The 15,575-nt window shown below is 55.0% G+C and overlaps 1 protein-coding gene across 2 annotated transcripts in view; it reads right to left on the bottom strand.

Moving 5' to 3' along the window:
* The window catches only part of VAC14 (VAC14 component of PIKFYVE complex), a 106,806-nt gene that overhangs the window by 36,281 nt on the left and 54,950 nt on the right, over nt 1–15,575 (bottom strand). For both annotated transcript variants that reach the window (XM_063945859.1, XM_063945860.1), the window contains exon 12: nt 12,140–12,205. In XM_063945859.1, coding sequence (XP_063801929.1) covers nt 12,140–12,205 — 66 coding nt within the window. The remainder of the gene's footprint in view (nt 1–12,139; nt 12,206–15,575) is intronic.

Raw genomic sequence — 15,575 nt, 5'->3', positions numbered from 1 at the left:
TATACGTTCCCATCTGCAGCTATCACTGCCATCCTGATACTGCCCCGATCTCTGCCACACACTGATCTATAGATGTATATTACATATACATTCCCATCTGCAGCTATCACTGCCACCCTGACACTGCCCCGATCTCTGCCACACACTGACCTATAGATGTATATTACATATACGTTCCCATCTGCAGCTATCACTGCCACCCTGACACTGCCCCGATCTCTGCCACACACTGACCTATAGATGTATATTACATATACGTTCCCATCTGCAGCTAGCTACTGCTGCCACCCTGACACTGCCCCAATCTCTACCACACACTGACCTATAGATGTATATTACATATACGTTCCCATCTGCAGCTAGCTATCACTGCCACCCTGACACTGCCCCGATCTCTGCCACACATTGATCTATAGATGTATATTACATATACGTTCCCATCTGCAGCTAGCTATCACTGCCACCCTGACACTGCCCCAATCTCTGCCACATACTGATCTATTGATGTATATTACATATACGTTCCCATCTGCAGCTAGCTATCACTGCCACCCTGAAACTGCCCCGATCTCTGCCACACATTGATCTATAGATGTATATTACATATACGTTCCCATCTGCAGCTAGCTATCACTGCCACCCTGACACTGCCCCGATCTCTGCCACACACTGATCTATAGATGTATATTACATATACGTTCCCATCTGCAGCTATCACTGCCACCCTGACACTGCCCCGATCTCTGCCACACACTGACCTATAGATGTATATTACATATACGTTCCCATCTGCAGCTAGCTATCACTGCCACCCTGACACTGCCCCGGTCTCTGCCACACACTGATCTATAGATGTATATTACATATACGTTCCCATCTGCAGCTAGTTATCACTGCCACCCTGACACTGCCCCGATCTCTGCCACACACTGATCTATAGATGTATATTACATATACGTTCCCATCTGCAGCTATCACTGCCACGCTGACACTGCCCCGATCTCTGCCACACACTGACCTATAGATGTATATTACATATACGTTCCCATCTGCAGCTATCACTGCCACGCTGACACTGCCCCGATCTCTGCCACACACTGACCTATAGATGTATATTACATATACGTTCCCATCTGCAGCTATCACTGCCACCCTGAAACTGCCCCGATCTCTGCCACACATTGATCTATAGATGTATATTACATATACGTTCCCATCTGCAGCTAGCTATCACTGCCACCCTGACACTGCCCCGATCTCTGCCACACACTGACCTATAGATGTATATTACATATACGTTCCCATCTGCAGCTATCACTGCCACCCTGACACTGCCCCGATCTCTGCCACACACTGACCTATAGATGTATATTACATATATACGTTCCCATCTGCAGCTATCACTGCCACCCTGACACTGCCCCGATCTCTTCCACACATTGATCTATAGATGTATATTACATATACGTTCCCATCTGCAGCTAGCTATCACTGCCACCCTGACACTGCCCCGATCTCTGCCACACACTGACCTATAGATGTATATTACATATACGTTCCCATCTGCAGCTAGCTACTGCTGCCACCCTGACACTGCCCCGATCTCTGCCACACACTGATCTATAGATGTATATTACATATACGTTCCCATCTGCAGCTAGCTACTGCTGCCACCCTGACACTGTCCCGATCTCTGCCACACACTGACCTATAGATGTATATTACATATACGTTCCCATCTGCAGCTATCACTGCCACCCTGACACTGCCCCGATCTCTGCCACACACTGACCTATAGATGTATATTACATATACGTTCCCATCTGCAGCTAGCTACTGCTGCCACCCTGACACTGCCCCGATCTCTGCCACACACTGATCTATAGATGTATATTACATATACGTTCCCATCTGCAGCTAGCTACTGCTGCCACCCTGACACTGCCCCGATCTCTGCCACACACTGACCTATAGATGTATATTACATATACGTTCCCATCTGCAGCTATCACTGCCACCCTGACACTGCCCCGATCTCTGCCACACACTGACCTATAGATGTATATTACATATACGTTCCCATCTGCAGCTATCACTGCCACCCTGACACTGCCCCGATCTCTGCCACACACTGACCTATAGATGTATATTACATATACGTTCCCATCTGCAGCTATCACTGCCACCCTGACACTGCCCCGACCTCTGCCACACACTGACCTATAGATGTATATTACATATACGTTCCCATCTGCAGCTAGCTATCACTGCCACCCTGACACTGCCCGATCTCTGCCACACACTGATCTATAGATGTATATTACATATACGTTCCCATCTGCAGCTAGCTATCACTGCCACGCTGACACTACCCCGATCTCTGCCACACACTGACCTATAGATGTATATTACATATACGTTCCCATCTGCAGCTATCACTGCCACCCTGACACTGCCCCGATCTCTGCCACACACTGACCTATAGATGTATATTACATATACTTTCCCATCTGCAGCTAGCTATCACTGCCACCCTGACACTGCCCGATCTCTGCCACACACTGACCTATAGATGTATATTACATATACGTTCCCATCTGCAGCTATCACTGCCATCCTGATACTGCCCCGATCTCTGCCACACACTGATCTATAGATGTATATTACATATACGTTCCCATCTGCAGCTATCACTGCCATCCTGATACTGCCCCGATCTCTGCCACACACTGACCTATAGATGTATATTACATATATACGTTCCCATCTGCAGCTATCACTGCCACCCTGACACTGCCCCGATCTCTTCCACACATTGATCTATAGATGTATATTACATATACGTTCCCATCTGCAGCTAGCTATCACTGCCACCCTGACACTGCCCCGATCTCTGCCACACACTGACCTATAGATGTATATTACATATACGTTCCCATCTGCAGCTAGCTACTGCTGCCACCCTGACACTGCCCCGATCTCTGCCACACACTGATCTATAGATGTATATTACATATACGTTCCCATCTGCAGCTAGCTACTGCTGCCACCCTGACACTGCCCCGATCTCTGCCACACACTGACCTATAGATGTATATTACATATACGTTCCCATCTGCAGCTATCACTGCCACCCTGACACTGCCCCGATCTCTGCCACACACTGACCTATAGATGTATATTACATATACGTTCCCATCTGCAGCTAGCTACTGCTGCCACCCTGACACTGCCCCGATCTCTGCCACACACTGATCTATAGATGTATATTACATATACGTTCCCATCTGCAGCTAGCTACTGCTGCCACCCTGACACTGCCCCGATCTCTGCCACACACTGACCTATAGATGTATATTACATATACGTTCCCATCTGCAGCTATCACTGCCACCCTGACACTGCCCCGATCTCTGCCACACACTGACCTATAGATGTATATTACATATACGTTCCCATCTGCAGCTATCACTGCCACCCTGACACTGCCCCGATCTCTGCCACACACTGACCTATAGATGTATATTACATATACGTTCCCATCTGCAGCTATCACTGCCACCCTGACACTGCCCCGACCTCTGCCACACACTGACCTATAGATGTATATTACATATACGTTCCCATCTGCAGCTAGCTATCACTGCCACCCTGACACTGCCCGATCTCTGCCACACACTGATCTATAGATGTATATTACATATACGTTCCCATCTGCAGCTAGCTATCACTGCCACGCTGACACTACCCCGATCTCTGCCACACACTGACCTATAGATGTATATTACATATACGTTCCCATCTGCAGCTATCACTGCCACCCTGACACTGCCCCGATCTCTGCCACACACTGACCTATAGATGTATATTACATATACTTTCCCATCTGCAGCTAGCTATCACTGCCACCCTGACACTGCCCGATCTCTGCCACACACTGACCTATAGATGTATATTACATATACGTTCCCATCTGCAGCTATCACTGCCATCCTGATACTGCCCCGATCTCTGCCACACACTGATCTATAGATGTATATTACATATACGTTCCCATCTGCAGCTATCACTGCCATCCTGATACTGCCCCGATCTCTGCCACACACTGATCTATAGATGTATATTACATATACGTTCCCATCTGCAGCTAGCTATCACTGCCACCCTGACACTGCCCCGATCTCTGCCACACACTGACCTATAGATGTATATTACATATACGTTCCCATCTGCAGCTATCACTGCCACCCTGACACTGCCCCGATCTCTGCCACACACTGACCTATAGATGTATATTACATATACATTCCCATCTGCAGCTAGCTATCACTGCCACCCTGACACTGCCCCGATCTCTGCCACACACTGACCTATAGATGTATATTACATATACGTTCCCATCTGCAGCTATCACTGCCACCCTGACACTGCCCCGATCTCTGCCACACACTGACCTATAGATGTATATTACATATACATTCCCATCTGCAGCTAGCTATCACTGCCACCCTGACACTGCCCCGATCTCTGCCACACACTGACCTATAGATGTATATTACATATACGTTCCCATCTGCAGCTATCACTGCCACCCTGACACTGCCCCGATCTCTGCCACACACTGACCTATAGATGTATATTACATATACATTCCCATCTGCAGCTAGCTATCACTGCCACCCTGACACTGCCCTGATCTCTGCCACACACTGATCTATAGATGTATATTACATATACGTTCCCATCTGCAGCTATCACTGCCACCCTGACACTGCCCCGATCTCTACCACACACTGACCTATAGATGTATATTACATATACGTTCCCATCTGCAGCTATCACTGCCATCCTGATACTGCCCCGATCTCTGCCACACACTGATCTATAGATGTATATTACATATACGTTCCCATCTGCAGCAAGCTATCACTGCCACCCTGACACTGCCCCGATCTCTGCCACACACTGACCTATAGATGTATATTACATACACGTTCCCATCTGCAGCTATCACTGCCACCCTGACACTGCCCCGATCTCTGCTACACAAATGGTTAAAGCGGCTTTTCCAGGAGGATGTGGCAGCAGCGATGGTGGGAAAGCCTGGAGAAGAATGGCTGGACATTAGTATGCAGGGGCGGCATCCTGCGCGGTGTAATGCTCTGCAGAACAGCCCTGGTCTTCTGTTACCATGGCAACAAGAGCTGCCATTCCGCAGCTTCGTCAACGTGGAGGAGGGTTCTGGCTACATTAACTCTTTCAACCATTAACGTCATTTATTACTCCGGGGAAGGAACGAATTGCTTTAGAAAACAGCAGCATAAACCGAGTAAGTTCCTGGCTGCCTAAATTACAGCCAGGGCGCCCGTCCCATCACTACCGCCAGCGCTCCCGTCCCATCACTACCGCCAGCGCTCCCGTCCCATCACTACCGCCAGCGCTCCCGTCCCATCACTACCGCCAGCGCTCCCGTCCCATCACTACCGCCAGCGCTCCCGTCCCATCACTACCGCCAGCGCTCCCGTCCCATCACTACCGCCAGCGCTCCCGTCCCGTCACTACCGCCAGCGCTCCCGTCCCGTCACTACCGCCAGCGCTCCCGTCACATCACTACCGCCAGCGCTCCCGTCCCATCACTACCGCCAGCGCTCCCGTCCCATCACTACCGCCAGCGCTCCCGTCCCATCACTACCGCCAGCGCTCCCGTCCCATCACTACCGCCAGCGCTCCCGTCCCATCACTACCGCCAGCTATCCCGTCCCATCATCCCGTCCCATCACTACCGCCAGCTATCCCGTCCCATCATCCCGTCACATCACTACCGCCAGCGCTCCCGCTCCATCACTACCGCCAGCGCTCCCGTCCCATCATCCCGTCACATCACTACCGCCAGCGCTCCCGTCCCATCACTACCGCCAGAGCTCCCGTCCCATCACTACCGCCAGCGCTCCCGTCCCATCACTACCGCCAGCGCTCCCGTCCCATCAGTCCCATCACTGCCGCCAGCGCTCCCGTCCCATCACTGCCGCCAGCGCTCCCGTCCCATCACTGCCGCCAGCGCTCCCGTCCCATCACTGCCGCCAGCGCTCCCGTCCCATCACTGCCGCCAGCGCTCCCGTCCCATCACTGCCGCCAGCGCTCCCGTCCCATCACTGCCGCCAGCGCTCCCGTCCCATCACTGCCGCCAGCGCTCCCGTCCCATCACTGCCGCCAGCGCTCCCGTCCCATCACTGCCGCCAGCGCTCCCGTCCCATCACTACCGCCAGCGCTCCCGCTCCATCACTACCGCCAGCGCTCCCGTCCCATCATCCCGTCACATCACTACCGCCAGCGCTCCCGCTCCATCACTACCGCCAGCGCTCCGGTCCCATCACTACCGCCAGCGGTCCCGTCCCATCACTGCCGCCAGCGCTCCCGTCCCATCACTACCGCCAGCGCTCCCGCTCCATCACTACCGCCAGCGCTCCCGTCCCATCATCCCGTCACATCACTACCGCCAGCGCTCCCGTCCCATCACTGCCGCCAGCGCTCCCGTCCCATCACTGCCGCCAGCGCTCCCGCTCCATCACTACCGCCAGCGCTCCCGTCCCATCATCCCGTCACATCACTACCGCCAGCGCTTCCGCTCCATCACTACCGCCAGCGCTCCCGTCCCATAACTACCGCCAGCGCTCCCGTCCCATCACTACCGCCAGCGCTCCCGTCCCATCACTACCGCCAGCGCTCCCGTCCCATCACTACCGCCAGCGCTCCCCAGCGCTCCCGTCCCATCACTACCGCCAGCGCTCCCGTCCCATCACTACCGCCAGCGCTCCCGTCCCATCACTACCGCCAGCGCTCCCGTCCCATCACTACCGCCAGCGCTCCCGTCCCATCACTACCGCCAGCGCTCCCGTCCCATCACTACCGCCAGCGCTCCCGTCCCATCACTACCGCCAGCGCTCCCGTCCCATCACTACCGCCAGCGCTCCCGTCCCATCACTACCGCCAGCGCTCCCGTCCCATCACTACCGCCAGCGCTCCCGTCCCATCACTGCCGCCAGCGCACCCGTCCCATCACTGCCGCCAGCGCTCCCGTCCCATCACTACCGCCAGCGCTCCCGCTCCATCACTACCGCCAGCGCTCCCGTCCCATCATCCCGTCACATCACTACCGCCAGCGCTCCCGCTCCATCACTACCGCCAGCGCTCCGGTCCCATCACTACCGCCAGCGGTCCCGTCCCATCACTGCCGCCAGCGCTCCCGTCCCATCACTACCGCCAGCGCTCCCGCTCCATCACTACCGCCAGCGCTCCCGTCCCATCATCCCGTCACATCACTACCGCCAGCGCTCCCGTCCCATCACTGCCGCCAGCGCTCCCGTCCCATCACTGCCGCCAGCGCTCCCGCTCCATCACTACCGCCAGCGCTCCCGTCCCATCATCCCGTCACATCACTACCGCCAGCGCTTCCGCTCCATCACTACCGCCAGCGCTCCCGTCCCATAACTACCGCCAGCGCTCCCGTCCCATCACTACCGCCAGCGCTCCCGTCCCATCACTACCGCCAGCGCTCCCGTCCCATCACTACCGCCAGCGCTCCCCAGCGCTCCCGTCCCATCACTACCGCCAGCGCTCCCGTCCCATCACTACCGCCAGCGCTCCCGTCCCATCACTACCGCCAGCGCTCCCGTCCCATCACTACCGCCAGCGCTCCCGTCCCATCACTACCGCCAGCGCTCCCGTCCCATCACTACCGCCAGCGCTCCCGTCCCATCACTACCGCCAGCGCTCCCGTCCCATCACTACCGCCAGCGCTCCCGTCCCATCACTACCGCCAGCGCTCCCGTCCCATCACTACCGCCAGCTATCCCGTCCCATCACTACCGCCAGCTATCCCGTCCCATCACTACCGCCAGCGCTCCCGTCCCATCACTACCGCCAGCGCTCCCGTCCCATCACTACCGCCAGCGGTCCCGTCCCATCACTACCGCCAGCGGACCCGTCCCATCACTACCGCCAGCGGACCCGTCCCATCACTACCGCCAGCGCTCCCGTCCCATCACTACCGCCAGCGCTCCCGTCCCATCACTACCGCCAGCGCTCCCGTCCCATCACTACCGCCAGCGCTCCCGTCCCATCACTACCGCCAGCGCTCCCGTCCCATCACTACCGCCAGCGCTCCCGTCCCATCACTACCGCCAGCGCTCCCGTCCCATCACTACCGCCAGCGCTCCCGTCCCATCACTACCGCCAGCGCTCCCGTCCCATCACTACCGCCAGCGCTCCCGTCCCATCACTACCGCCAGCGCTCCCGTCCCATCACTACCGCCAGCGCTCCCGTCCCATCACTACCGCCAGCGCTCCCGTCCCATCACTACCGCCAGCGCTCCCGTCCCATCACTACCGCCAGCGCTCCCGTCCCATCACTACCGCCAGCGCTCCCGTCCCATCACTGCCGCCAGCGCTCCCGTCCCATCACTGCCGCCAGCGCTCCCGTCCCATCACTGCCGCCAGCGCTCCCGTCCCATCACTGCCGCCAGCGCTCCCGTCCCATCACTGCCGCCAGCGCTCCCGTCCCATCACTGCCGCCAGCGCTCCCGTCCCATCACTGCCGCCAGCGCTCCCGTCCCATCACTACCGCCAGCGCTCCCGCTCCATCACTACCGCCAGCGCTCCCGTCCCATCATCCCGTCACATCACTACCGCCAGCGCTCCCGCTCCATCACTACCGCCAGCGCTCCCGTCCCATAACTACCGCCAGCGCTCCCGTCCCATCACTACCGCCAGCGCTCCCGCTCCATCACTACCGCCAGCGCTCCCGTCCCATCATCCCGTCACATCACTACCGCCAGCGCTCCCGCCCCATAACTACCGCCAGCGCTCCCGTCCCATAACTACCGCCAGCGCTCCCGTCCCATCACTACCGCCAGCGCTCCCGTCCCATCACTACCGCCAGCGCTCCCGTCCCATAACTACCGCCAGCGCTCCCGTCCCATCACTACCGCCAGCGCTCCCGTCCCATCACTACCGCCAGCGCTCCCGTCCCATCACTACCGCCAGCGCTCCTCAGCGCTCCCGTCCCATCACTACCGCCAGCGGTCCCGTCCCATCACTACCGCCAGCGGTCCCGTCCCATCACTACCGCCAGCGGTCCCATCCCATCACTACCGCCAGCGGTCCCATCCCATCACTACCGCCAGCGCTCCCGTCCCCATCCCATCATTACGGCCAGTAGTCCCGTCTCATTATTACGGCCAGTAGTCCCGTCTCATTATTACGGCCAGTAGTCCCGTCTCATTATTACGGCCAGTAGTCCCGTCTCATTATTACGGCCAGTAGTCCCGTCTCATTATTACGGCCAGTAGTCCCGTCTCATTATTACGGCCAGTAGTCCCGTCTCATTATTACGGCCAGTAGTCCCGTCTCATTATTACGGCCAGTAGTCCCGTCTCATTATTACGGCCAGTAGTCCCGTCTCATTATTACGGCCAGTAGTCCCGTCTCATTATTACGGCCAGTAGTCCCGTCTCATTATTACGGCCAGTAGTCCCGTCTCATTATTACGGCCAGTAGTCCCGTCTCATTATTACAGCCAGTAGTCCCGTCCCACTATTACAGCCAGTAGTCCCGTCCCACTATTACAGCCAGTAGTCCTGTCTCATTATTACAGCCAGTAGTCCTGTCCCACTATTACAGCCAGTAGTCCTGTCTCATTATTACAGCCAGTAGTCCCGTCCCACTATTACAGCCAGTAGTCCTGTCTCATTATTACAGCCAGTAGTCCTGTCCCACTATTACAGCCAGTAGTCCTGTCTCATTATTAAAGCCAGTAGTCCTGTCTCATTATTACGGCCAGTAGTCCTGTCTCATTATTACGGCCAGTAGTCCTGTCTCATTATTACGGCCAGTAGTCCTGTCTCATTATTACGGCCAGTAGTCCTGTCTCATTATTACAGCCAGTAGTCCTGTCTCATTATTACAGCCAGTAGTCCTGTCTCATTATTACAGCCAGTAGTCCTGTCTCATTATTACAGCCAGTAGTCCTGTCTCATTATTACAGCCAGTAGTCCTGTCTCATTATTACAGCCAGTAGTCCTGTCTCATTATTACAGCCAGTAGTCCTGTCTCATTATTACAGCCAGCAGTCCAGGTGTCCGGTCACAGCTACACGTGTACAGCATGAGGTGTTATATGTTATTAGCAGCACATTCAGGCCACGCCCTGTACGATCTACGGACGGACGGGGAAGGGGGGTGGGGCAGTCACACGTCTTCTTACGGCAGCTGGGGCCCCATACATCAGTATACAGAAGAGGGCATGTCACACTGCAATACTGGGGATAGGCCTTACTCCGGAGCGAACTGGGAAGGAAAACCTGCCCAGGAAATGTGTAGAAGCAGCCCTAATGGGGGTGGGGCCTGTTGCGGGGGTGGGGTATGTTGTGGGGGTGGGGATTCCTCCTCATAGGGTCTGATTCTGAGTTGAGTGCAGTTGTGGCCCTCCTTACGTCTTTTGCTGCAATTGCGTCTGTGACTTTATGCTAATGACGCTACAATGCCCTTCCCTGGTGTACATACGTGGATCCAAATGTGCCAGGACAGAGACGCCCCCTGGCAGCTTCTACAGATGCTGCAATCCTGCTTTGTACGTCTTTAGATGCCACCATCGGCCGCACCATTGTAACTTTCCCCACCCCTATGCCAGGTACAGATCATCCGTCTGAGTATGGCCTCCAATGTGAGCAATTAACCGTCTCTATACGTAACCACTATCAGCAACACGCCCACACTACATTATATCTGCGTCTGATCTGCCAACCCCCTGTAACCACACAGGAATACCCAACACGTGTCTAGTACACTCTTGTCGTGTCTGAGTCTATACGAACACTATCGCGGTGCATGCGTGGTGCAACTCCGACGCCAGCGCAGATGAAAAACATTACACAAGAAAAAGATAAAGACATTGGCCCCCACAGGAAACGGGATGCAGTCACAATACCGACGCCGTGATTCCGAGCCCTTGATATCCCACCGGTCAGCATGCCGACCAACAGGGACTATTCCCACTCGTGACACCCATGGAAATAGAACCTGTGGCCAGAACAGCGAGCTTGCAAGGGGCTTCGTTTCAGTCCCCCCCCCCCTCCCCTCCCCCGGGATCTAAAAGCCAGGATCCCGCCATCGGCATTGTGACCTCACACATACCCAGCCCCAGAAAACACACACATTGGCCCCCACAGAAAACAATGAAACAAATTAGCCCTCACAGGAAAATTAAGTAAATGTATAATACAGCTTTTGATATTACAATTTGTGTGTAATTTCCACTGCTGTATGACAGGCCCACTGACTCCAAGAGGTTTTATAATTCTATATATTAATTTATTTATTAATATATCTCTAGCGCTAACATATTACAGTGCACATTCTTTCAAAGTCGGGCAGGGGCGGATTGGGGACTGAATGTGGAGCTGAAATGTGTAGAAGTGACCTCGCATGGGCTGCACCAGGTATAGAGTGTAACCATGGCGACAGCACCACCACTCACAAGTCACCAAACAAAAGAAGCCCCACATGCCCGTCAGCCCACCAGAAAAATGCACACAGACAGCAGCAGGGGGACAGCGCCGCCCCGGCACACCCCCAGCAGCATGGGGACAGCGCCGCCCCGGCACACCCCCGGCAGCAGGGGGACAGCGCCGCCCCGGCACACCCCCGGCAGCAGGGGGACAGCGCCGCCCCGGCACACCCCCAGCAGCAGGGGGACAGCGCCGCCCCGGCACACCCCCAGCAGCAGGGGGACAGCGCCGCCCCGGCACACCCCCAGCAGCAGGGGGACAGCGCCGCCCCGGCACACCCCCAGCAGCAGGGGGACAGCGCAGCCCCGGCACACCCCCCGCAGCAGGGGGACAGCGCAGCCCCGGCACACCCCCAGCAGCAGGGGGACAGCGCAGCCCCGGTACACCGCCAGCAGCAGGGGGACAGTTTTACCTGGGGTTGTAAGCAATCACATGGCAATAAATCAGTCAATTCCAAGGTGTACAGACGGTAAAGTCACTGGTGGCCGTGACACGGACATGACATACTGTATGGTGCCACAGTGTCACATGAAGCCACCTCAGCTTCCCAGGGACAGACACAAGCAGAGTCCTCACCTCATCAGACTCATCAGACAGGGTCTTCAGCAGGATGGGGAAGAGCAGGTCCGTGTGACGGAACATCTGCAACAGAAACATTACAGGGTCACATAACGGAACAATCAGTGTGATGTGATGACAGTTCTTCCCTCCAGCCACGCACTCACACCTCGCTGTCCCAGGACCTGTCCGTAAACTGCCCCCGGGATCCAGATAAACCAGAGGAGATCTATACCTGTCCGTATACTGCCCCCGGGATCCAGATAAACCAGAGGGGATCTATACCTGTCCGTATACTGCCCCCGGGATCCAAATAAACCAGAGGGGATCTATACCTGTCCGGATACTGCCCCCGGGATCCAGATAAACCAGAGGGGATTTATACCTGTCCGGATACTGTCCCCGGGGTCCAGATAAACCAGAGGGGATCTATACCTGTCCGTATACTGTCCCCAGGATCCAGATAAACCAGAGGGGATCTATACCTGTCCGGATACTTCCCCCGGGATCCAGATAAACCAGAGGGGATTTATACCTGTCCGGATACTGCCCCCGGGATCCAGATAAACCAGAGGGGATCTATACCTGTCCGTATACTGCCCCCGGGATCCAGATAAACCAGAGGGGATCTATACCTATCCGTATACTGTCCCCGGGATCCAGATAAACCAGAGGGGATCTATACCTGTCCGTATACTGTCCCCAGGATCCAGATAAACCAGAGGGGATCTATACCTGTCCGTATACTGCCCCGGGATCCAGATAAACCAGAGGGGATCTATACCTGTCCGGATACTGTCCCCAGGATCCAGATAAACCAGAGGGGATCTATACCTGTCCGTATACTGTCCCCGGTGTCCAGATAAACCAGAGGGGATCTATACCTGTCCGTATACTGTCCCCAGGATCCAGATAAACCAGAGGGGATCTATACCTGTCCGTATACTGTCCCCAGGATCCAGATAAACCAGAGGGGATCTATACCTGTCCGCATACTGCCCCCGGGATCCAGATAAACCAGAGGGGATCTATACCTGTCCGTATACTGCCCCCGGGATCCAGATAAACCAGAGGGGATCTATACCTGTCCGTATACTGTCCCCGGGATCTAGATGTACCGGAGGGGATCTATACCTGTCCGGATACTGTTCCTGGGATCCAGATGTACCGGAAGGGATCTATACCTGTCCATATACTGCCCTCGATATCCGGATGTGCCGGAGGGGACCTATATCTGTCCGTATACTGTCCCCAGGATCCAGATGTACAAGAGGGGATCTATACCTGTCTGTATACTGTCCACGGGAACCAGCTGTACTGCCAGAGATCTATACCTGTCCATATACTGTCCCCAGGATCCAGATGTATGGGAGGGGGTCTATACCTGTCTGTATACTGTCCCCAGGATCCAGATGTACGGGAGGGGATCTATACCTGTCCATATACTGTCCCCAGGATCCAGATGTACGGGAGGGGATCTATACCTGTCTGTATACTGTCCCCAGGATCCAGATGTACCGGAGGGGACCTATATCTGTCCGTGTACTGTCCCCCGGGATCCAGATGTACAAGAGGGGATCTACACCTGTCTGTATACTATTCCCGAGATCAAGATATATTGGAGGGGATCCATACCTGTACGTATACTGTCCCCAATATCCAGATGTACCGGAAGGGAGCTACACCTGTCTGTATACTGTCCCCAGGATGCAGATGTATGGGAGGGGATCTATACCTGTCATTATACTGTCCCCAGGATCCAGATGAACGGGAGGGGATCTATACCTATCCGTATACTGTCCCCAGGATCCAGATGTACCGAAGGGGATCTATACCTGTCCGTATACTGTCCCCGGGATCCAGATGTCCCGGAGAGGATCTATACCTGTCTGGATACTGTCCCTGGGATCCAGATGTACCGGAGGGGATCTATACCTGTCCATATACTGTCCCCAGGATCCAGATGTACCAGAGGGGATATATACCTGTGTGTATGGTGGCCACGGGATCAAGATGTACCGCCGGAGAGCTATACCTGTCCGTATACTGTCCCCAGGTTCCAGATGTATAGGAGGGGATCTATACCTGTCTGTATACTGTCCCCAATATCCAGATGTACCGGAGGGGGATCTATACCTGTCCATGTACTGTCCCCGGGATCCAGATGTCCCGGAGGAAATCTATACCTGTTCGTATACTGTCCCCAGGATCCAGATGTCCCGGAGGAAATCTATACCTGTTCGTATACTGTCCCCAGGATCCAGATGTCCCGGAGGGGATCTATACCTGTCCGTATACTGTCCCCGGGATCCAGATGTCCCAGGGGGATCTATACCTGTCCGTATACTGTCCCCGGGATCCAGATGTCCCGGAGCGGATCTATACCTGTACGTATACTGTCCCCGGGATCCAGACATACCGGAGGGGATCTATACCTGTCCGTATATTGTCCCCGGGATCCAGACATACCGGAGGGGATCTATACCTGTCCGTATACTGTCCCCGGGATCCAGATGTATCGGAGGGGATCTATACCTGTCTGTATACTGTCCCCGGGATCCAGATATACCGGAGAGGATCTATACCTGTACGTATACGGTCCCCAATATCCAGATGTACCGGAGAGGAGCTATACCTGTCCGTATACTGTACCAAGGATCCAGATGTAATAGAGGGGATCTATACCTGTCCATATACTGTCCCTGGGATGCAGATGTCCCAGAGGGGATCTATACCTATCCGTATACTGTCCCTAGGATGCAGATGTCCCAGAGGGGATCTATACCTATCCGTATACTGTCCCCGGGATGCAGATGTCCCGGAGGGGATCTATACCTGTCCATATACTGTCCCCGGGATGCAGATGTCCTGGAGTGGATCTATACCTGTCCGTATACTGTACCTGGGATCCAGCTATAACAGAGGAGACCTATAACGGTCTGTATACAGCTGCAGGGAGAGGCAGGTTATGAAGCCTGGTATATAGCTTGCACACAGTAGTACACATGCTGTGAGGAGGGGTCAGATATATAGCCAACAGAGTTACATATACACAGTTTACATACCAGCACAAAGCTTCCACTTACGGAGGGGGGGTCTTGATGTACAGGTGATAGAGCCTATATACAGGTATATAGGCTATACACTGCAGTACACACCTTACGAGGGTCTCGATGTACAGGTGATAGAGCCAGGTATATAGGTTACACACTGCGGTACACACCTTACGGGGGGTCTCGATGTACAGGTGATAGAGCCAGGTATATAGGTTACACATTGTGGCACGCACCTTACGGGGGGTCTTCATGTACAGATGATAGAATCAGGTATATAGGCTATACACTGCGGTACGCACCTTACGGGGGGTCTTGATGTACAGGTGACAGAGCCAGGTACATATGTTATACACTGCGGTACACACCTTACGGGGGGTCTTGATGTACAGGTGATAGAG

The sequence above is a fragment of the Pseudophryne corroboree genome, chromosome 11 (genome assembly GCF_028390025.1).
Source record: "Pseudophryne corroboree isolate aPseCor3 chromosome 11, aPseCor3.hap2, whole genome shotgun sequence".
NCBI lineage: Eukaryota > Metazoa > Chordata > Amphibia > Anura > Myobatrachidae > Pseudophryne > Pseudophryne corroboree.
This window is presented reverse-complemented; position numbering and strand designations above follow the sequence as displayed.